This window comes from Corvus cornix, chromosome 12, assembly GCF_000738735.6.
Source record: "Corvus cornix cornix isolate S_Up_H32 chromosome 12, ASM73873v5, whole genome shotgun sequence".
Taxonomy (NCBI): domain Eukaryota; kingdom Metazoa; phylum Chordata; class Aves; order Passeriformes; family Corvidae; genus Corvus; species Corvus cornix.
The window spans coordinates 12,434,909-12,458,813 of record NC_046342.1 but is presented as its reverse complement, the minus strand read 5'-3'; the positions used below and the strand labels follow the sequence as shown (position 1 = coordinate 12,458,813).

At 41.9% G+C, this 23,905-nt stretch overlaps 1 protein-coding gene across 9 annotated transcripts in view; it reads left to right on the top strand.

Annotated features, from left to right (window-relative positions):
• Nucleotides 1-23,905, top strand: part of FHIT (fragile histidine triad diadenosine triphosphatase) — a 620,602-nt gene that overhangs the window by 526,665 nt on the left and 70,032 nt on the right. For all 9 annotated transcript variants that reach the window (XM_019280433.2, XM_010390178.3, XM_019280432.3 and 6 more), the window contains one exon: nucleotides 8,968-9,036. In XM_019280433.2, coding sequence (XP_019135978.1) covers nucleotides 8,968-9,036 — 69 coding nt within the window. The remainder of the gene's footprint in view (nucleotides 1-8,967; nucleotides 9,037-23,905) is intronic.

Below are 23,905 nucleotides of genomic sequence, written 5' to 3'. Positions count from 1 at the left end.
CATCAAAACCAAGGACACACGGTTTTTTTCTAGCCCCTATGACATCTTCCCATGAGGTCTCAGCCTTCTTTGGGTATCCCCTGCCACACTATGTTCCTCCATGGGCTGCAAGGGCACCTCACCATGTTTTGCAGCAGGGGCTGTAGCAGCTCCTGCCCCTCCTGCTCTGACCGGGGTGTCTGCAGGGCTGTTTCTCACATCTCACTTCTCTCTCTGGCTGTAGTTGCTTTCACACAGGGTTTTCTCCCTCTCCTGAAATCTGTTTTCCCCAAGGCCCCACCCCTGTTGCTGATGGGCTTCCGCCTTGGCCAGTGGTGGATCCACCCTGGAGCTGCAGGAATTGGCTCAACTGGACATGGGGGAAGCTTCTGGCAGCTTCTCACAGAAGCCACACCTGTAGCCTCACCTGCTACCAAACCCCAGCCACACAAACCCAATACACATCTTTAAATAATGAAAGAGGAGACAGAGGCAGTATTTTCATTCTGCAGGAGCCTTGTCATCATCCTAGAAGAGATTGCAGCAGTTGTCTAAAAGGGCCAAAAAATAGCCACAAAAATTAGAGATAATTATTTCCCTCTTGGAATAACTGGCATGTAAGGCTTGTCTTCCCCCTGTCACATACATTCCTGATTAATCTTCTCTTCTTCTCCCCTACTCCCTGCATTAAAGGGGGAGTGGGCCATTGCTGCTATAATGCTCTTATTCCCTGCTAGAGCAGAGAAGATATATTTCAGTTTTATGCTCTCCTCAAATGTACTCAGACATATGGAAGAAATATCTTATAGGTGTTTGTATTCTTGCAGAGGCTCCAGAGAATTGAAAACTCTCTATATTCCAACAATAATCTTTCCCTTGACCTTAGTATGCTTTTATATCTCACGTGGGAGACTGAGTCCTGCCATTATTGGAGTCAGTGAGAAAATGGGTGGAAGTTTCAGCAAAATGGGGATGAGACCCTGGTTGTTAATTGTGGGGCTTCAGGGCCTCATTGTGGGAGAAGCTGTGCACAGCTTTGTACAGAACAGTACTCGGCCCGCTCTGATGGAGCCGGATGTTTCTTTACATCTACAAGATTTGCCTGGGGTATTTGGTCCTTCCTCTTATTAATATCAGAAAGTAAATTAGCTTTATATTGCCTTTCATATCAGACCTTTCAGGGGTCTCCTATCCTTTTAATTTAGCCTGGGTCTCAGAGGGAAAAACCCAGTAAAAACAACCCGGTGTGATGATTAGTAAGCACATTTTATATAATTACAGTGCTGGCATCTCAGGGGGGAAATGAAAGTTTGTGCTGTCCCTTTAACAAGACAATTTGATAATCCTCTTAGCATTTTCTCTTTTGGCTGATAATATTTCACACAATTTTACTTTGTAAAATATTCCTAAAGGGAGGCTTAAGCAATAATGCACAGATTATGGAAATGACTCTCATTAAATATAGGGAGAGACTTTAGCAAAGCCATGAACTGCTTCGAAACATGTAACCCCCATTAGGAGCTTCATTTAAATGTTTATTCACAGAGCAGTAAATGTTTATTATAGAACATTTTATTGAAACATAAATTAAAGAACCCTAATTGTACATATCACAAGTGTTCAAACAATATGCATTTATCAAGACTTAATGAAAGATCAGAGGTGAGGGGAAATGCAGTTGTGCTTTCATTTCTGTCTCAGCAACACCAAATTTGCACAAAAATACCTGGAAAGTGACCCTGATGGAAGGCACAGGGCCTCAAGGCAGGTGCTCTCCAGCTATCCCTGAGCATACCTTCCAAAGTAACTTTAGAGACACCTTCACTGGTCATTTCCATGTGTAAAAAAGGCTGGGACTGCCAGGGTTTGGGGTTGTTTTTGCAGAGTAATGGTTGCTGCTCTGCAGGTCTACCCATCCTTCCCTGTGGGTGCTGGAGAGGGGATGGACAATGAATAATGGCAGGGGATGGTCCTTGGCCTGACCTTCCAACCACCATGCATGGACCCTCATTCCTAGACTTGCAGACCAGTTCAGAGGTCAGGAAATACAAGTTCAAAGAATCATCCAACCTTTATTTCCATTTAGTTTATTCATTTGCTGCCTCTCAGAGGATCCCTTAAGAGATGTTCAAGAGATGTACATTTGGATCACCACTTCCAGCAAACAGGCTTATTACCCTCATTATTGTGCCAGTTTTCTTGGGTTTGGGGCTGAAGGGGAGTGGTTGGCACTTTTCTTGCAAATGCTAAAGTGCCTTCAGCTGTGGAAGTTATAACTATAGATATCAAGTGGGTTTAAAAATCTTTCTGTGCTTTTTTTCATTAGGTCTACATCCCTTTTCTAGTTCACCCACAGCTCATTTCTTTAAACTTCATAGCAGTTGACATATGCATTATTTATTGAGAATGCTGAATGTGCACATTTCTGAGTCTACATGCTTAAAGATGTACTCTGCTGCAAGTTCCCCACTTGGTTTGGCTTCTGATATATTTGCAAATGCTCTTCGTTTTGTTGCTTTCCAAAGTACGTGTTTTCTGTGCTGAGCAAGTATCTTGATACTTACTCTTCCAGAGGCAAATCCATGGCATAAATGTTGGTAGGGATCATTGCAAAGCTTTATTTTTCCTCCTAGGGGTGCGTGTACAGCACAGTGCGATGCAGATTTACACAAGTGTCAAAGGGCCCTCGCGCACCAGCTTGGTAGCACATCGACAGCCTTTGTGGCCTTCTCTCCCAAGACTTGTTCCAGTTTCTTGTTTTGTCTCTTTGCAGTTTCTTTCTGCACAACATTTTTGATTCACAGAATTTTGACCACTACCTTCATTCTGTCAATAGCTTCAACCCTCCCTGTTCTCCAGTGGCTCTTCTAGTCCATCCCCACATCTGTCTCTGCTGTTTCCTCTGCTGCTGCCCTGGGCTTTCTGACACAGATGTAGATTTCCCTGTCCTTCCCTTGCAAGCATCAGTCTGCTCCCCTGCACATTCTACTCCTAAGCCTGGCAGTCTCTGCCACTCCTTTCCATCTGTATCATGTCCTTATATTCCTCACGATGACAGAAAAGCAAACCTCAACCTCAACCTTGTGTTTTAATAAACCAGAGCCAAAGGTGTTACAAGAGTGTGTCAGTTCACACAGCCTCCCTGGATTTGGAGCAATCCTCACCCCCAGCACGGCAGAGCAGCTGGGGAGGCAATGCCGAGGGCCTGCATCTGTTCAGCCTCATGCACAAGGCTTTAGTAAAGCTGGAAAAGAAAGTGCTGATTCCTTGAAATGGGGCATTTTTGTAGGAAAGGAATGGTTTCAAGTAGTTTCCTGTCATGATTTATTATTTTATAAAAATTAGCTCCTTTAAAGTGATCTGTCTTTGACTAATTTATAACTCCTGAAATGGGGGAAAAAACAGTACTAATGCTGGCAATAATATTGAAGGCTCTGAAAACTGAATGTTTCAATTGTCCAAAACTCTTTTCCTAATGTTGGATAGAACTTTTTAAAATTTTTTACATTTTTTTCTCCATCTGAAACCAATTCAGGACTCAGAAAAACATCAAGAACTCACTGAATAGGAACCGTTTTCCCACAAAGATATCTTTGCCAGTACTTGCAGGTCAAGGGCCCTGGAAGTGGGCTTTCAGTGCCTGGAAAGAGCAGTTGTACCCAGTGTGCCTGTGGCTGGTGACACGCTGGATTTTCGAGGACAGCAGAGGGAGCATTTTCTGCTAATGAGCTGTGGATATATAGGCAGGGCTTTCCATGGAATAACTTTGTAACAGGGATAATTGAGCAGTTAATCAAGAATAGCAAACAAGGACTCCATGGAACCCCAGTTTACAGAGAGGACAAAATTGCTCTATTTTTCATGTGGCTATCTCTGTATTATGGCTGATTTTCTTTATTGCCCACTAACAGTCTTACTTGCAGAATGGTTATTAGTTTGGAATTTCTACAGTTAATCTGGTGCTTTGGAAGAAGCATTATCACAACCTCCCATAGGAAGCCCCCATCTCTGTAATGGACAGGGCACTTTGCAGCAAGTGAAGTCTTATCTGAAAACCACCATCCTTCTTCCCAGCTATCTGGCTGGTGGGGGTCTCCTGGCCAGCTGGTCTATGCTGCTTCGAGCTGCTAATTCCCTTCCTGTCCTTCCTCCTGCCTGGCCACAACCACAGCAGATCACGGCTTTTCCTGTCCTTGCTGCACCATGAGACTGTGGAAACCCTCACCTGCCAAGCTTTGACTGTAGAAAGAATGAAAAGTAACAAGGGAAAGGATTACGCTGCTGAAAGGCATCTGGTTTTGCTGTGTGAAGGCACAGCTCAGCCATGTTCTGCTTTTGCAGATGTAGGGGGAACAGCCCTTCCTTTGCCAAAGTTCTGGCAGTCCCCCCGTGCTCAGGGTTGCGTGACCCTTTGCCAGCTTTTATGTATTCATCCTGTAAGAACATTTATTGCTAATAGACCCTGGGTGCTGAGGAGCTCATGTACAGACTATTGTCTCCCTTTCAACTGGAAGCTGAGCTTTGTTGCTCTGCTAACCAGCACAGCAGCTGAGTGAACACAACGTAATGTTCATGAATTATTGCGGGCAACATCCATGTCCTCCCCCGTGGTGTGTGGCAGGGTCATCTGCTCCTCACTATTCTGGTCTACCTGGGAAATCTCTTTCAGTGTCTATTTTTGTCTAGTATTTTCCTTTAAATCCAGTGCAGTGGTGACACATTGGTTATCTGACCATAATTCAGTGTATAAAACCAGCCGTTACCAGGAACATTGCTTTCTGCATGGCCTTGAGTGCTGAAGTAAAACTCGCCTGACCTGAATGCTTGTTTCTCCAACAGCTCATGCTCCAGGTCTTTTGGCTGAGACTTTCTGGGCATTTTGCAGCCCTGGTTCACTGGAGAGTCACTTTAGTCATGTAATCCCACAAATGCCTGTCCTGCGGCCAGATTTTGGTAGTGGTGGTTGAGCATGCTCGAGAGTGCCCATGAGCAGCCCCGTGCTCCCACGGTCCCAACTGGAATGCCATGGAGCTCATCAGAGCATTGTCTTGGTGCAGTGGGAGGCCAGAGACATCACACCCTGGCTCTGGCTCATTAGTTCCTTGTGGCACTACAGATTTGTTCCTTGCAGTACATTTTCTAATGCCCGTGTCATTCTCAGTATAAAGGTCTTGAAGAAACTGCTCTCACAAGTGATTTTGCATCACCTGATAATTCTCACCATTAGGAGTTTCTCAAACTGAGATTTTATTTACAGTGTGAAGCAGAGGGAGCTGCAGTCCCAACCCTAGAAAACTGTTAGTCTAATAATTTTAATTTTGAAGGCCTTATAAAATCCAGCTCCCCCAGCTTCCTTCCAGCTACTGCTGTTCTAGATATCCCTGGCTGGAAATCTTGTCCCCAGTATCAGAAGCAACTAGTGGGGGCTCAGACACCTTTAACTCACACAGTGCCCCCCATCTGGGGACTTCTGCTGCATCCTCATGTTGTCACTGTTGTCACACCCAGCATGTCAGTGTCCTCCTTCCTCCATCAGTGCCTGACAAGCAGGGAATGGAGCTAAGCAATGCCAAGCGTGTGCCTGCATTTTTCTACCCTGATGTGGGTGATATTGATTGGTCCATTAATGTAAATGTCTTGGCTGTTGTGTGTTGCTTTCCTTGCTTATTAATCAAAATAATGCAAAATGAGGGGAAAGCAATTTTTTAGGAAAAAAATGAAATACCATCAACAGTGATTGAATACAGCCCGCTGGAATGTGATGGGGCTGTGTGCCACCCACCAGGCATGAGGACCCCTACAATAACTGGGGAAAAAAAATTGAAATGCTTTATTTTGACAATTTTGGTAAAAGTTTAGATGTTTTCTGTTCAAGCAGTGTTTTGATGGAAGATTTGCCTAAATCTGTTTGTTTCCTTAAAAAAAAAAAGCATCCCAATGTTTTATTTGCATCTGACATATTTCAGTCAATTGCAAATGGTTTTTTTGGATGTGCAGGTTTTTGTTTTGCTTGGAAAACAAATGGAAGGAAGCAATTTTAATTTGTGGGCACCTTGAAGTTGTTTTTGCTACTGCCATTTAGGGAGACCTCCCTGTAGCCAGCAGTGGATGCAAAACACTGAGACATAAACAAAACATCTGGGATGTGAATATTCCCACTGAACCAATTCCCAGGTTGGAAACTGAGCTGGTGCTTAAGTGCCTTGGTGGATTGAGGCTTTAGCAGTAACAAGCAGTACTGAGGAGTAGAAATGATCAATTAAAGATCTGCTAATGAATCAAAATATCAGCCACTCCGAGTTGAGAAGGCCAGAAGCTGAAAGGCAGATTAGAGAATGTGTGAAATCTCCCTGTTCAGTGTTTCTGACTATGTGGTAGCCACAGCTCTGTGCTGCTTGTATTTCTTGGTAAAACTGAAAAGCAGGAAAATATGTGAGACACTGTTGCTGATCCTGTTTGTCTCTGTTATACAAACAGTGGGGAGAATCCAGATATTTAGTTATTTTCCCTACACAGAATTGAAAAAAATAAAAGGATGGCGGGAAAAAATTACTCTCTCTTAAATTGACTGCTGTTACCTCAAGCCTTGGGAATATTAATTTGTGTAGTAAAGGTGCCTAACCCCTGAGAACGTCCCCACTGATGCCAAGTGGCCCATATGCTGTCATAAACACTTTTTTTTCTTTTTTTTTTTTCACACTGATCATAAGAGCACGTTTTGGGTAGAAGATCACATTAGGCTCATTCATTACCTGCTGTGCTGGTCTGTGCATCTGCAGTGCAGCATCTCTGCACTGAGCTTTGGACTACATCCCTGAGTGCTTTCTGATATTCCAAATCGTCTGTCACGGGTATACAGATCTTCTCCTGTGTGTGTCCTGGAACACTGTGCACCAGAGATAAAAATTACTCTTAAAGGTGGCTAAACTTCTGGGGAATATGGTTGTTGATAGCTGATATTAGATTTTATACGTATCGCCAAGAGAAATTCCTGCAAATTGATACTTGTAGCAAAACTATCACTCCTTGTAGCAGAAGAGAAAGAAACTGACTGGCAGATGAATTGACTCTATTCTGATGAATAAATTTAAAATCTAATGAGAACCACAGGGGTGAGACAGTAGTGAAATTTTACAGTACCCCTGCAAACTTTAATCTACACTTTTATTTTTCTTGAAAGTCTGTCCAAAAGTGAAATTTCAGGCCTAGGGCTACTGAAGACCATCTTTAAAGTTGCTTTGTGGTTTTGAGCAATACATCATACGAGCAGTGATGTTCAGATGATACATTGCACTAATACATCACAGGAGCACTTTTGCTCTTATGATATATTAGTATAATACACTATCAGAACACTATCACTGATATATTACTCAAAAACACAGTTTTTGACCCTCAAGATTCACCCTCATCTCTAGTCTGAATACACTGAAAGCTGTGGATAATGATAAGAATAAGAAATCACATATTCCGTTTCTCTAGGGTAAAGCTGAGAAAAAATAATAGTGTGGTATTCAGAATATTTCATTAACTGAAACATCCTTGTGTTTTCATTTTATTCACTGAGCAGACATTTTTATGGATAGAAGCTAACACAATATAGGTGTGTTTGAATTTTCTTACAAATACCCTAAGAAAACCTTTTTTGCTTTCATATTTCATTATAGACTTACGCCATGTTTTGAGAATGTTCCAATGAGGTGCAGGAGTTTCAGCTGTTTTCTACCTCATCAAATTGAATCAGGTGCAAGCTGTCTAATTTCTATGCAAACCATTTGGTGCCGTTTCTGATGCAGTATTTTTTTTTTTTTAAGGATTTAGACACCATCTAAAAAGATCTGAAGATGCATAAATGTGATCTGTCACTCAGATTATTTCCTGCCTCTCCTCATAGAGGCATTGGGGTTTTTTTCCCTGAAGAATTATTCTCAGTTGTTTTTCTTTACTCAAGAGTGAAAGACAAAGGGAAAAAGACAAAAGAATGCTTTGCAATGTTGTTAGTAGCTGAACTTACTGCAGAGAAGTACTTTTCCCAGTAGAGTTTGGGTCTTGAGGATCTTGAATTACCCTCCCTTTATGGTATGAAGAGAGTGTCAGAAAAAAATAATGGTAATAGTAATAACACAGCATCAAGGTGCCAAGTCATACATTTGTGTTCTTGCCCATAGTTTTGTTTGTTTTCCCCAGATCACATAATCGCTTTTGACAAAAATACATCACCATTCACCTCCTTCCCTAACTGGGGAATCCAAAGCTGCCTGTGCACCTCAGTCCTCAGCTCTTCTACCCCATGGGCAATGGCCCTGTGCCAGGAGAGGGACACTTACACTTCAGGCTCTGCCAAACTGGACTCATAATCCTTGTGCCTCAAAGGTTTTGGGCCACCTGAAACTCTGTCCCTGCAGGTGTGTCCCCAGCATGAGTCTTGTACCCCTGGGGGCTTCAGCTTGTTGTGTTTGGGCCACAGACTCGGGGAGGAAAGGAAACATTAGTCTTTTTAACCCTGTGAGAGGCATTGTCCTCTTCTGTCAGCCTTTCTACCCACGTGCCGTCCGTGGTGTGCCAGCAGCTCCTCTGTCCCCAGGCAGTAAGCCCTGAGCCCGGGCTGCCACACGAGCTCTCCACCGCATCCCATCTCCAGCACCTTCTTATTCCCGTCTATTCCGGAGACACAACACTCAGCTCCAAGGGACATCGTTATTTCAGAGCTGTGGCTAAATATGTCTCTGACTGACAACTATGAATAATTCCACAGAGCCCCTAAACTTCCAAGCATTTCACTCCGAAGCTCGTATAATACACCAGGGCTGCTCTCTCATGTTTTTCATCTTTTATATTCTCCAAAGAGTTGAGATACAGTTATGAAACAGGTTAATGTATTTTCCTCTGAAAATAATGCTGTGGGAGCCTGTGCACGGTTACTTGTGACAGTTCAGAAAAGAAAGTCATGATCTTGATAATCACCATTATTTTGTTTCACGTTTCCAGCATGTTCATGTCCATGTGCTTCCAAGGAGGGCTGGAGACTTCAGCAGGAATGATGATGTCTATGAGGAGGTAAGAGTTGCACTCCATTTCTTCTTCAGAGTTGGTTTTGCTGTTCCTTAATGATCCAGGCCCTCCCATGGGTGGAGGTAGTCAATGGAATTTCTGCATTTTTATTGCTTGCAAAGATCCTGTGATAGCACCAAGATCTATACTGGGATTTCCTTGTGAGCTCCCTCTCTGAGGGAGGTACTTTGGTCTGTCTCTGCACCCAGGGTGTATCTCTACTGATAGTTGTGTTCTCTTAGTTTGAGGGCACAGGAAAAAGGGTGACCACATGGTCAGCCTGGCATGGAGGGAGGGTGTCCTATGCTGGCTGCTCACCTGGGGTGCCAGACCTCCCCATTCCAACCAGAGAAAACACACGCAGCTTGTTACAACTCAACCACAAATTGCCTTCTGGCCTGATTTTTATAGGGCTCTGCTCAGCTCTGGACAAATCACATTGTAGCCCCAAAGATGGAAATTAAAGAGCGACTGTGCATAGAGATGGAATATCTGCATGTGTGCAGATTGTGCAGCAGAGCTCGGCTCATGAGCTGTTCCGTGTGACTGAATCACTGGCTTTTGTTTAAATGAACAATTGTACTGGAATTAACAAAAAAGTTTTCCCCAGTTTGACAGCTGTCACAATGATTCTATGAAAAAAATCTCACTATTGTTAAATTTACAACTTGTTCTTAGTGTGTTTGGTAGAATCCTCTATCTGAAATATGACATCTCCTTCTCTTTCTGAAAGTAATTAATATAAACTTGTTCAGTGCTACAGCAATACCATCTGCTTGAAAGAGGCATCATGACATTTTCTGCTTTTGTATTTTTTCCTTTGTGATATCTACATGATGACAAGTCCCCACTTACAAAAAAATGATAGTGTGTTTTAAAGTTACAATTACTTAAATATGCAAAAATGGTGAAGAAAATGTATTACTGACAATTTATATGAAGTGTAGTGCCTGAAAACCCCACTAATACGAGTAAAACCTTAATGAGACTGCTGAGCAAGGAGATCCAATGGAAATAAATGATGGCAATCTTTGCTGGTGTGGTGGTTAAAAGCAGTTGAATGAGACAAAAGTTAACACCAAAAGGGTTGTCAGGCATTGGAAAAGGCTGTTCAGGGAAGTGGTGGAGTCCCCATCCCAGGAGGTATTTAAAAGATATGTAGATGGGACAGGGGTTAGTGATGGGCTTGGCAATGCTGTGTTAGTGATTGGATTCAGTGATCTTACAGGTGTTTTCCACCTAAATGATTGTATGGTTCTATGTTCTTTTCATTTTCACATGTGTTAAGGGATTTCAGACGCTGCATCAAACCATAAAATCTATTTCCATTTCTGTCATATTTACAATTCCATTTGCTTCTTTTTTAACACATTTATTTTTCCCTTGTTATAGCTAAACAGAAACAGGCAAAACTATAATGAACTAGACTATATATTTAGTGTTGTTAAATGCAAAAGGGTGGCAAATTGGTGAAAAACTTTTTTTTATTTTGTCATTTTCAATTATAGCAATTGTAGGTGTTGCTTTTAGCAAACAGGAAGCATAAATATTTAGACATAGTTGTGATAATGTATCTTTTAGCAGAAGAATGTATAGCCTCAGAGTCTAACTAGCTATTCTTGAACACCACAGAGCTAACACGCTTTTGTACAGACTGTAGTTGAAGAAAGATTTAATTTTTTTTAGGATGCCAGGGAATCAAAAACACATTTGCTGCTATAAAAAGTTTGGTGCAGAGTTCTATCACTGTCTGGATTGAGGATGGAGGGACTTAAGCAATTTGCTATCATAAGCGAATAAAGCTATTTTGAAAAATGAAAAGGGGACAAATTATTGAAAATACAGCTGACTTTGGAAATAATTTGGAACTTGTGTCAATACAGCAAAAACGTTTTGATATAATGCATCTCTGTGTGATGTCAGCAAGTCATATCCTTTTGACAAGAAGATACTTTAAAAGATTTAGGAAGATATGTAGATCATAGTAGGCCAACATGCTGGAAATCTATGGGGGATAAAGTACCATTAGGTGAGATGTGGGTGCTGGGGAGAGCTTTAAATCTATTTTTCATGAAATTTGTGCTTTAAAAATCCAAAACCTGTTCATAAATGACACTTCATTTCCATGTATTTGAGTGATGGATGGAGTTGTAGTTTAGGCAGCAAAGACCACCTTCCAAAATCATCCCAGCAGGCTTTTCCTCGTAAAACGTGACATGGAGGTTGATCAGCCTCCCTCAAACAGTCTGTGCAACTGTAAAGCACACCCAGGATAAATTGTGCATATTGCAGTGCCTGGTTTAACTACCACGGCTAAAGGTTTAACAGCAATTGGAAGCAATTTCCACAGACTCAGGGTCTCAGCTCTGGCTCAACGTGTCTTTTGCAAACCCCTTTCTATCTGTAAATGCCTTTGAGCTCTCCAAGCTCTGCAGCTGTCATCTGTATATGCTCAGCAGATTGCTGATAAATCCCACTGCTCTTAGTGTCTGACAGTGAAAGGAATGCCCAGATGCTGAGACATCAGTCCTCTTAGGAGACTTCTAAAGTTGGGACAGCCAGAAAGTACTTCCAGTCTCTTACTGTGTGCTTAATTTCTCCCATTTGGTTTTAGAGTGACCACTCATCTGATGGAAAAGGCAGAAGAAAGCCTATCAGATTGTTCCCTGCTTAGTCTGTTTACTGGGCTCTGAGATCTTCAGGCTTTTGGCTATGAAGCTCTGACACAGCCCTGTCTAAAGCAACTTTTAAGTGTAAAAAGTATAATAAAAGGGAAGATATTTCTTTGTATTTTAATCAGGTATCTGATGGACACAAATGTCTGCTGATTTCTGGATATATTTTTAGAACTGTAGAAGTGGAAAGTTAATTGTAGAAGGGATGAAAGAGGGGCTGACACTTATTTCACAGCACCCTCTCTAAGGCATTTCTTGGTAGAATGTGTCACTTAGTATTTTAGGTTTTAGTACCTCAGTGCATATGAAAGAAGTCACTGTGTGATTTTTCTAAGATACAAAGAGAGTCATTAATAGTAAAAAAACCATCTGCATTTAATGTTTTAGATGTATTTTCTCTGCATCTTTGCAGGACTATTTCTTGGAACAGTATTTCCTGGGAAGTGTTAGCTATCCACTTGCTGGACTCACTGTAGCGGAAAGCTAAAGCTATAGTTTATCAGTTCTTACATTTCTCTGCAATTATTTGAAGCCCAATCCTGCAAGTGTGCACATGCCACAGTTAAATTGGTCTTACAGGGCTTTTTATAGGATCAGGCCCTTCATCTTTTACTATTGGTAAATTACTTTTCTCATCTTCATCTTGAGTAGCTCTTATTCATTGATTCACTTTATTCTTGGACAGCAGAACAATGGCAGCTAAATATTAGGAAAACTTTGCATCAGAATAACACTTTATACCTCTGTGTTTTCTGTTTGGTTTGAAAGAGATTATATTTCACATTTATTAATCAAGGAACTTAAAAGACTCTTATCAAGTAGTTGCTTGCTTTGAAGTAGATGAGTTCTTTGCTATTACAAGGGTACGTCACAGTGACTGATAAGAATTCGGTATGAACAAACATCTTTACTGTAGAACAGCCCCCTGTGTTGTTGCAGTCAGCGCAAGTACTGCAGTTGTTGGAGGTCATCGTGTCCAAGACATTCAAGAACATTATCCTGAAAAGTCTCAGCGCTTCCAGGCATCTGTGGACAGCCCTCATTCTGTGGGTGCTTGAAAAGTCCATAGCACAGCCTGTCCCTGGTCTCCACTGAGTGGTTAGCCATTACTGCAATATAAATAACATTCATCATCCTTTAGGTTGGCAGGTAATAGCTGTGCTGGGCCAGAGACTATGGGGCTTTCTCAGAAAGGAAGACTCAATCACAACTCCACACTCCTGTTATGAGTGCTGACCTCAATAAGTTAATTTTGAGGCTGACAGACTCAGATGGGTAAGGGCAGCCTGGCCTCTCAGCGAAACTGAGCAACCCTGGCATGCTGGAGTGTGTTTTGTGGTGCATACCCCTGTTCCTCCTCAAATTCTGGGTTTCACTTGGTGCTTGAAGCTTCCTGTAACAGATGCAGCTGCCACAGTGATGCACATCCAGGGCTGTGCACGCAGGGCAAAGAGTGCCCAGCCCCTCACCAGCCTTGCTCTCATGCCCACCTCATTTCACTGCCTGTCTTCAGTTTCCAGCCTAGACTGGAGAGCACTGGAAAAGGGGAAAGAGTGAAAGAGAGGACTTAACCCAAACCCCTATGTCTCCATCCTCCTCTGCCTGCCAGACCTGCCTTATGGATCTGTAGTAATGAACCTGAGTGAAACTTCCTAGTGTGAGTTCTTCAGTAATTTATGAGATTTTTGTAAAAAGCCAGCAAAAGAATTCGCTTCATGCTATCCTCCTTCCCCTCTGGCATTCAGGCAAGCAGCGAGAGAGTCACTTAGGAAAAGATACTTTGACTTAGTGATCTCATTCAGCACATTATGTTGAATTATTTCAGCAAGAATACCTATTAGTAATCATTTCCAGTTCCAGGGAGGATGAAGGAAGCGTTTTGGCATATGAGTCAAGAACCTGCTGGGCTGTTTCTTCAGTCTGGCAAAACAGGGGAACTGTGGTGAATTCAGAAGTTTAGTCAAACAAGCCTGAAGTTTAATTCTCCTGAATGGCTTTGACTGTGACATGCCATCACTCCAACCTGCAGACAGCGTCCTGCCTGCTGCTGGGCACTGAGCCTGGCAGAGCACTGGAAACCTGCACAGCTGCACTGAACTGCTTAGGCTTAAAGGTAAGGTATGAAGTAAAAAGATAAATAAACCCTCATCCAGGTCCTGTGAGACAAAATGGAAAGATGCCCAACAGCTCCTGTGAGCATCAGATTGAACTATTCATGAAAATTAATGGCATGCAGAGCTAATAGGCTGTTCCTTGGCCTCGGAATTATATTGTACCTTCTGGGAACATATTGTAGCCTGCTGGGAGATCAGTCTGCTGCATCTGAACTCCCTTGGGGCCAGACCCTGCTCTTGCTGCACCCTGCATGGTTAAACCTATAGAAAAGGACAGAAGCAGCACAGAATCTAAGTAGTTTTGTGGGGTGTTTTTCAAAGCTCTGGTTTTCCCAGGTACAAGTTTCCCAATCTTCTGATGCAGCAGCAAATACATTCCTCCCAGTAGGCTCTGGATTTTACCCTGGTCCTGCCAATGTTGCTTTTTCTGACTGCAAGCATCAGAGGAGGTTCTCCTAGGCAAGGAGTATGAGACAGTTGCTTCCTGAGTCTTGTGATATTTTAGCGACTCCAGCAGGGCAGGGCAGATGAACTGTGTGTGAATATTTCCAGCTGAGAGTATTGCAGTAGAAGCTAGAACTGTGCCAGTAATTATGATTCTGATGTTGTAGCTGGATGGACAAAATATCATTTTTAGTTAACCTGAAACAAAGTTTTTTTCCCATCAAATGAATTTCCTTTTTGTTTTAAACAGGATGATTTATTTTCTGGACCATAATATTTTGTCTGATTAGGATTGGAAACCCCCTGGATAATGCTGGCATGCCATGTCAGCTTATTCCATGTCCTCAACCTACATAAGGCAAAACTGATAAATTTGTCAGTAAGGCCCAGTAGCAATACTGGGAGACATCCTATAGTCACGTTTATTTCCCTAGATGAAACCCCCACTGTTCGTGGTATTTTCTGCCCTTTCCAACCGTATGAGGTACTTCTTAATTTGACATCTGAAATCTCTGAGACCTTCCTCTATGCTGTGTTGCTGCACTTACTTTAAGGTAGCAGGATATCATAATCAGATCTGATTAAGAGCCATTTCATTCATTGTGATATCTTCCCTAGGATCTAGAGAAATGGAAACAGCTCAGCTATAGAAACGAATTAGAAGTTGTTGACGGTTTCTCATTAAGGCAGCCATCCCTCATGATCACACACATGCCCTTGACACCTAGGCTTTGTATGGAAGGCAATGTACATTTTACATACCATTGAGAAGCCTCATTGCCCTCTACTCTGGCTGCCTCTCTGCATTCCATCACTGCTCTTGATGCTTCTTACCCTTTCCTGCCTCAGGGTTTTTACAATCATTTTCCTTCCAGGTTAAAAGATATTGGCTTCCAGGAATTACTTACATTTCATCTATAATATAGTAGATGCAAATTGTTGTGACCATTGCAAAGGATCTCTTGGCTCCTTGTGCAGGATGTTTATTGTGTTTAGCTCATGGAGTATTTGCTCTTTTGTGTCCTTAATGGTACTTCATTGGCAAGTGACTTCGTGACAAAGAGCTTCCAACCAAGGACAACTTGCTGATAAGAGGATTAAAGTGAACACGGTCTCTGAGGCCTGTTCATGCTGTCAGTGCTTGGACTTGCTCAGATGCTTCCTGTGTATTCCCAGTCCTGAGGTAAAACTGTCTTCAGAACTCTGCTTATCCTTTGAGGCAGTGTAAGTTAAATTCATGCTGGTGGAGAGAACATGCCCCATTAGTATCCTAGGTACTCAGCTTTTTGGAATTGATGATATGGAAAGCAAACAAACCTATCAGGGAGTTGCCATTTTCTAAAGAGAGGTTTTTCCTTGCCATATTAAAATACTGCCTTAAACTTCAAATGAAATGCTCCCGTGTGTTCTCTTCAAGGTTCAGGATATTGGAGCAGGTAGTTGGTAAGCACAAACTAAATCACACTGAAATCCAGTGCAGACCTGGCAAGGGATTAAGCCCATACGAGAAGAGAAGCTGATGGTAAAATGAGGACAGAATGAGAGTGGATGTTACCTTTTGTTGCAATGGTTTTGCCAGGAAAGCAATGCAAAGTGACCACAGACCTGTGCCATCCCGGGGGGGGGAGGGGAGGGGCAAAAAAGTGTAATGTCAGTTGCAGAAAGGAAATTTTAATAAAACATTGCAGCAGAGTGAGAATTTAATTTGACAGAGTGTTAGCATAATTGTGCACAATTTGGTTTTATTTAAATACATTAAGCACCATTGTTTCTTTTCCATGTTAAGGATTGACTTTGGTGCTGGGTTGCAGCCGTTTTCCTTAATTGCTTTAATCCTTGGCCTTAAGAAAATGAATACTTTAAATTTGCACTTGTTAAGTACACTGCTAATGAAGAAAAGGCTTTAGCAATCTTTGGAGGACCCAAACTATATGTAAAACAAAAGAGAAAGCGAAGAGAAAAAAAAAAAGAGAGAGGGAGAAGCTAATCACCAAACCATTGTGTTAATGCTTATTTTAATCATTTTGCCTGCCCTTGCTGGCAGACAGAGGCATTCGGCTGCAGAGGCAGGAGGCAACGATCGCCGTCAAATGGCACTGATGTTGAGAATTGGGCCCAGGAGGACAATTTGACTTGTCAGTTTATATAGACATAAAGCTTCATTGTTGTGCACAGATACAACTGGCTTTTTAAAAGCCTATTTCCCTCCTGATGATGTGAGAATCTGCTCCCCTCTCTCCTACTGTTCTCCAGCCCTCAAATTTATTAGACAGCATTTGTAGCACTGCTCCATGTTTCTGTGGTGCCGAAGGGGCAGGTGGGGTCCAGCAGTGCCATGAGCAGACCACAGTGACCAAATGCCCAGCTTTGAACCACGGGTACCTGTCGGGGCTCTGGGAGTAAAGAGCTGTGACTGCACACTGGGTGATGTCTCCTCAGAGAGTTTTATCATACAGATATCCCTGATGGAGTATTCTCTGTGGAATTAAGTGTGTGTTTTAAAATACAGGATACTCAGAAGAGAGGAGCTAACAGCATTTCCTTGGGGGACAAAAATGACACATCTCCAGAATTCAATTAATTGCCAGAAATGTATTATCTATTTTCAAAAACAGCTCATGCTGCTGTTTTGCATGTGCAGAAACTTTTATCTTTCTGACAACTAAGAGTAGCAGTTAGCAAAGTGTGCTTATGACTTCTTTTGGCTGCCTGTGCCTCCCTGCACTGCCGGGAGCCCCTGAAAGGATTTCAAGTAGCACAGTGCAGCATTTTCCCCATTTCAGCTTTTGCATCCTGCAAATTGGAGAAAGTGACAACTGGTGTCCACATCGAACAGTGGCATTTGCTGCTCCAAGGAAAACAAAGCTTCAAAATCCCGCTTGACTGACTTACAGCCTAATTGCAGCTATCCAAATGCAGGTACTCCAAAAAAACAGAGAAACAGGGGACTAAGGCAGCCTTTGTCCCACTTTGCCTGGATAGCTGCAGCATTGTGTACAAGGCTGCCAAGAATCCCTCCTTGCATTTAATTGCAAAAATTTATCATAAGTTTGTGGTAAACATATAAACAAATCCAACTAAACATTTGTGTCTCCGTTTTGCCTACGTAAATTACTTCTGTGTACTGGTATCTTGCTTCTAGGGATTGTAATCTCTGTGGAAGTGGGGAGATACTGCAATAAATAGAGTTTTAATGAAAGGCCTTTTCCAGAATGTCTTTTTTCCTTGAACAATCATTTTTTTCTTTCTTTTCGTAAGGAAAAAGTCTATTCTCATTCATTACATGAGTGTCTTTGAAGGGGCAAATGCACACAACTGCCAGGTCACGTACAGCAAGGGCTCTGTGCAGGGTTCTCTTCAGCTGAAGCATGATTGGGAGCAGTAATTGAGATTAGCTCCCCAGGAGATGGGCCTTTGCTCTCCTACTGTTTTTTCTCAGTAAAATAGTTGCATTTAATGCATTTATGAGTAGACTGTAAGTGCTAACATACTTTCTTCCCATACCCCTGCCATTTCCATGGCAGGCTTACTGAAGAAATAACAATACATAAAGCTGCATAAACATTTAAGGTCTTCAGTGTCTGCTGCCACTGGCACCTTTCACATTTTCTATTTGAAAATAATTTAATTTCACATTTTTACATCTGAAGTGCCTGTTTTTGAAGACCTCAGAGTATTTTTTTTTTAGTGTATGTAAATGAAGTTTCCTCCTGCCTCTGTGAGTACATTAAGTAACAGTACTTGCAGGTCTGATGCAGAGAGGTGTAGGGACCTTGTGCAGTTCTGGAGTGAGTCAGGGCAAAACTGCTGAGTGCAGATACACCCATGAATCCCTGAACCAGCAAAAGGTGGATTGATCACCATTCTACAGCTACATGGAGTAATACAACATATGAAGCCCATGCTTTGTAGGAAAGTGTGGCCCTAAGGCAGCTGGTAGATATTCCAGGATGTGCTCCCCAGCTTTGAGCAACACTGAAAACTGGAAAAAAATTTCTCAAGAATTTGCTTCCATTTTTGGTGTTTTTTTTTTTTTTTTTTTTCCTGAAGAATAATACTACTGGAATTTACAAAGTCAGATTGTCACCTGGTAGAGCACTGGCTTCATTCAGCCAAGCCCTGCGAGCAGCAGCAATTGCTGCTCTCTGAAGGTGAACACCTCAGGTATTTTAACAAGAGGGGACATGTTCACCCAGCTGTAGAAAAGGGGGTCTACCTTCACTGGTATGGTGTCTCCTGGCAAATGCTGAGAGGAAAAATTAGAAGAATGAACATATCTATGAAATGTCCCAGCTTTTTTTCTCCAGAAAGGCAGATTCAGGGTGTCCTTTGCCGTAAGTGGATTCTCAGGTGGTTTTCTAAAAAAAGATAAGCAAAAGAGCCATTGACATTCAACGAGAGTCAGATGTCTAAATGCCTTAAAGACTTTGAAAAGCCAGCCCTTTTTTCTCTGTATTAGGTTGCAGTGGCAATATTGACACTCAGTAGGATGTTATTAGCATGTGATTTTCTCTTTTCATCTTGCACAAGGGCATCAGGCAGAATCGCCCTCTGCTGCTGCATGAGCAGAGGAGTTGTGGATTGATGTATCAGCACTTCATGTTGCTGGGTTGTTCTCGGGAACATGTGCAAAAGGGAAATAATAGTAGAACAAGGACATTTCCCAGGTTAGATAATGTGCTCCACTGACATCCTTTACTTTGCTTTTAAGAGTGATAAGCATAATGATGCTAAGAACAATCTGGTGTTTTTCCACCACTTTTAGAAACCTCTTGTCATTTTAAGCTGCTGATGTTTCTTCTCAGGTGCTACCTGGTGATCCTTTTTACATTTTTATTACTGTTGCTTCTTCTCAAGAAATAAATTTGCTGAGAGTAAAGAAAGTTGCTCATTAGAGCAATGTAATTAAAGGAAAAGTAGACACCATGCCAAGTTCCGTTTTCTCTACAAAGCGCCACCTTGGAGATTGCCTGAAACTCAATTACTCATTGCTATGCTTATTAGGGAGAACAATATGCTGAAATGATCCCTACTTCTAATAACCTTGTTTTGTACATGTGCATCGTGTTAATACTTTTTGCTTTGGTGCCCTAATCACCATGTATAAAATGGATCTGTTTCTAGAGGGGGAATAGGGAAGGTGGGCCACGTGGTGGGTGTTCTCTGAATTGCCACTCTCCATGGAGAGTTTCTTCTTTCCTGCCTGTCCACAATCATTTTATGGCTTTTTGTTGTTGTTGTTGTTGTTTTCTTTTAATTACATGGAACAGCATTTATTAACAGATTACATCTTGATAACCAGATTTCCTCTGGTGAAATGAAAATGTTCATCCTCTGCCTTGCTCTCTCCCTTTGGGGGAAGGACTATTCAGTATCTTTCATGTCTTGGTCTTATCTTTCTTACCTCATGGCTTCACCAAGACAAATAATTTCTGCAACAGAAAGCTGACAGTAACACTTACTTAGTAACATTGTTCTGATAATCAGTCTGATGCCCAATTTTCTTCCTTGATGTGCTACCCTGATACTTTCCTGCTGTCCTCCTGACATGATGTCTTTTGTGAACAGGCTGTTCCTATGGCCCCAAAAAGCCTGTGTGCCCCTGCAGGTGTGTTACAGGGAGCTGTAAATACCAGTATTCTGTCCAGGGCTTTGGAAGAGGCCTGAAGCCATGAAGGAAACATGATGTACTTCCATCCAGCCCACAGCATAAAACCCTCCTTAGCTTCGTGCTCAAGCCTTCTCCTGTAAATGTGCAGGAAACCTTCATTTATGGGATACTCCATCAAAAGTGAAGGGCAGAAGTCTTAATCATGCTAGTTAGTATGGCCAAAATTGCCATGGGAATGTGGGGAAATTGCCTGAGTTTCAAGCTCTGTGGTGGCCAAGTTCATTTTTGAGTACCAGTAAGTTCCCCTGAGATTCTTTGTCAAAAATGCCATGAGCACTTATAAAATAATTGTGTGAAAACTTCACTTTTGATCAAAATTATGGATGGAAGTGGCTGAATGTTGAAAATATCTAAAGGAGAGAGAGGGAAGTCATTTGTTCCTAAGCAAAATAGCTTGACTGGCAAAGCTTCACTCCCAGAGTGGAAAAGAACTGGTGAAATGTAAGGCTGTTCTCTCTTTGGTGCAGGTCTCCATCCCTGGAATTGTTCAAATCCACATTGGGTGACGTTTGGAATCACCTGGTCTAGTGGAAGGTGCCCCTGCCTGACAGAGGAGTTGGACTAGATGATTTTTAAGGTTCCTTCCAACCCAAACCATTCTATGATTCTATGATAGGAAGAGGAGATTAGTTCAGATTAGTTCAAGTACCACTAGTGTTTTATCTATCATGTAAGGCATGTATCATCATTACCAACTATGTCATAGGAATACTAAGAAATCACTGTTCCTAAGAAATGCTGTGTGTTCATCTCAGAAGGAAATGCATGCCTGTGCAGTTAACCATTCCTTCTCCTTCCTTCATGTCACAATATTTCAGCCCTCTTATGCAGAGAGCAAAGAGACATGTTGAAAAGGAAAGTCTTACCCTTTGATGTTTATTTGTTGCATTATCCACTTTTCACGGCTCTGTTATTCCAGAATCTTATTGAGCCATTCATTGGCAAGTGGAAATTTCCACTGCTGTCAGTAGAGTATTTCTGCCTCTGAATCACTTAGTTTGGCCCCTGATACTTAACTTGGGGCCAGATTATCAAAAGTGTTGAGCACCAGCTTTCTGAAGGCTTAGCACCTCCCACTGAGGACAGATTTTCAAACTGCTCTACACAGAACAGCTCCTGTTGTGACCCTTTAAGGACAGATTTGCAAAAGAACTCAGCAGTTCCCTTTCACCAAGGAGCTGAGCCCTTTCCAAAATCTGCCCAGCTTAGTGCCAGGCTGGAAGATAAGGACTTTTGAAAATGCAGCTTTTAGCAAGCTCTCTGATATGGAAAAATACTAAGTTCCAAACATTAGGAAGGACTTGAAACAAATGCTTGAAAAGAGAAAAACCTCCACGTTTCAAGATGTGCCAATTTTTATTGACTGATAGAGAGGCTGGAAGAAAATTTTGGATCTGAACAGGTTTTTCCATAATTGCCCACTAGGAGGTTTCCTGCACGTTGTCCTGCAGCAGCTGCCAGGCAGGATGCTGGAGCAGAGCACTGCTGTGCTGAGGCAGCACAGCAATTCCTGTGTTCTCAGAAATTCATTCTCTTAGCAAAATGTGATTTGTAAGCAAAGTAGCACAAAGCAGCCATTGTTCTTCTACCAACCTTTCTGGAAATAAAATACCCAAAAATACAAAAAATAAAGCAAGACCAAAAAAAAAAAAAAAAAAGGAAGATTGATTTGAACCTTATTAAAATTGATTAAATTTTCCTTCTGAAATTTTAAACCCAGGATTCCTCTTGCATGCACTACACTGCCTTGTCCTCCAGAGAGCCTTTCCTGGTGTGGCTAGCAAGAAAAGTCTCCACAGAACAATCTGTGTGACCTTGGAAGCTTCTGGGTTTCTAAGTGAGTGCCAGTTCTTCACCTGAAAGTTATTGTAGCCAGGTGGCAATGGAGGATGTGATGCAGAGAGGGTATTTTGGTATCTAAAACTCAAGACTTCAGGCTTTAACCCTAGGCAGCACTTGAGCCCCCAGGAAGGTAGCTCTGTTAGACTTTAGTATTTCAGAAAACTGAAGCTGCACATCTTGCATGCATGTTCTGGAAGGTGGGTGCTTCCCACCCACATGGGAGCAGGCAAAGGAACACTAAAGCCTCAGCAGCCACTTTGGGACCTGGCACAGCCCAGTGCAAAACAGACATTTGATTTTGGTCTGCTGTGCTGCAGAAAATACCTAGAGAGCCTTGCCACATACAGACTTCAGTCCTCTGAGACCCCTTGTGAACTTAGGATGGGCTTTTCCTTTGCTTATTAAGCCCCATTTTGACATAAAGTACTTTTTAAAATAATGAAATAGATGTAAAAGAAATAAAGCAAAGGAGGAGCCGCAGGCTTGCTAAAAGCCTTTACTGCTGTCACAGGACTGTGCAGCTTCTGTGATTATCCCTTGCCTTGTTCAGCAGTGTATAATTTAATGATTGCATCCAGGGCATGCTATTAACTTTCTTTTCTACTTCTGCGACCTCAAAGCTCATTAATTCTTTTTACTATTCCCCACTTGACGTGTGTGTATGTGTATGGGGAGGGCAGTGGCTAAAGAAGTGTTATGGATTTCGTATCTTTGCTTCGTCTGCCACATTATAGCAAATGACAGTTGATTAGGTCTTTCTATAGATCATTACCAATTGTTTTCTACCTTGCAGATGCTGCTATTACGACAAATCTATCATATCCTAGAGATCCTATGCAGCTTGTTATTTCTGTGTGATTTATTACACTTGCAGTAGAAATGTTGTTAGTGAACATTGGGGAAGCAGTGAATATATTGAGAAATATCAATGTATCCTCATGTTCTGGCTTGCAGTGACAGTCAGTGATCCATCTCACTGACACTTACCTTGTTAACATTTTGATCAGATGGCAAATTTGTCATTTTTCCTGGTAACAAGTATAAGTTTGTACAAGAATTGCAGAAACAGGGGGAAGATAAAGGGCCCCTCTCTTAGTTTTTTCCAATGTGATGTAATCAGTAATCTTTCTGTAAAATGAAATAATTACTCTGTGAAAAAGCTTATCCACTAGAAAATGTGCCAGTGTTAGAAAGCTCAGATTTCTCTTCATTTGAGGATTGAATGAGTTCTCTTTGCAGCCATTACTGACACATTGATTAACACACCAAACCAACATGAAATGATAATATAGAACAAAAAGGTTTACAGTCGGATTTCCTCTCCTTGATTGTAGTGAGGAACACAAAGATCTTGCAAGTAAAAGTGAAGGCATTATCTCTGGGAACAATGGAGTACAAAATACTACAAACACAACATTGCAGATTTCTTCTAATCCTCACACTCAAGGCTTTTTCTCAGCTGGGCTGTTAGCTCTACAGCTCTTCCGTTCCAAAGCACAGGCATGAAAACTGTGCTCAAAACACAAGTGGGCTACACAGGGGGAAATTACAGCCTTTAATGAAATAGAGTCATCTCAAAGAGGCAGTGATTCATCTGACAGCCCACAAACATGGGGAAGGTGGCAAGAAAAAGAGTGGGATGTTGCCTTTGGAGAAATACAGCTGTTCACCTTCTCTGTGCATGGCGTTAACAAGGGCCTGTCTGCACAAGGGATTGAACATGGCAGGACTGACACAAAATCATAGAATCAAAGAGTCATTTAGGTTGGAAAAGATTTCTAAGATCATCAAATCCAACCATGAACCCAGCATTGCCTAGCCACCACTAAACCATGTCCCTGAGTGCCACCTCTACAGTCTTTTGCATGCCTCCAGGGACGGTGACTCAACCACTTCCCGGGGCAGCCTGTTCAGTACTTGACAATGCTTTTAGTGGAGAAATTTTTCTTAATATCCAATCTAAATAAGCCTGGACAGAGGATGTGTGCTTGACTCAAGCTTCAGTTCAGGACCAAACCAAACTAAATCCTACACAAATAATCATTATTGCAGGACTTGCATGAACATTTCTTTCATTCAGTTGGGTTTTTTTCAGTTTTATCTAGTGAAAACTTGCCTGCATTATTTCA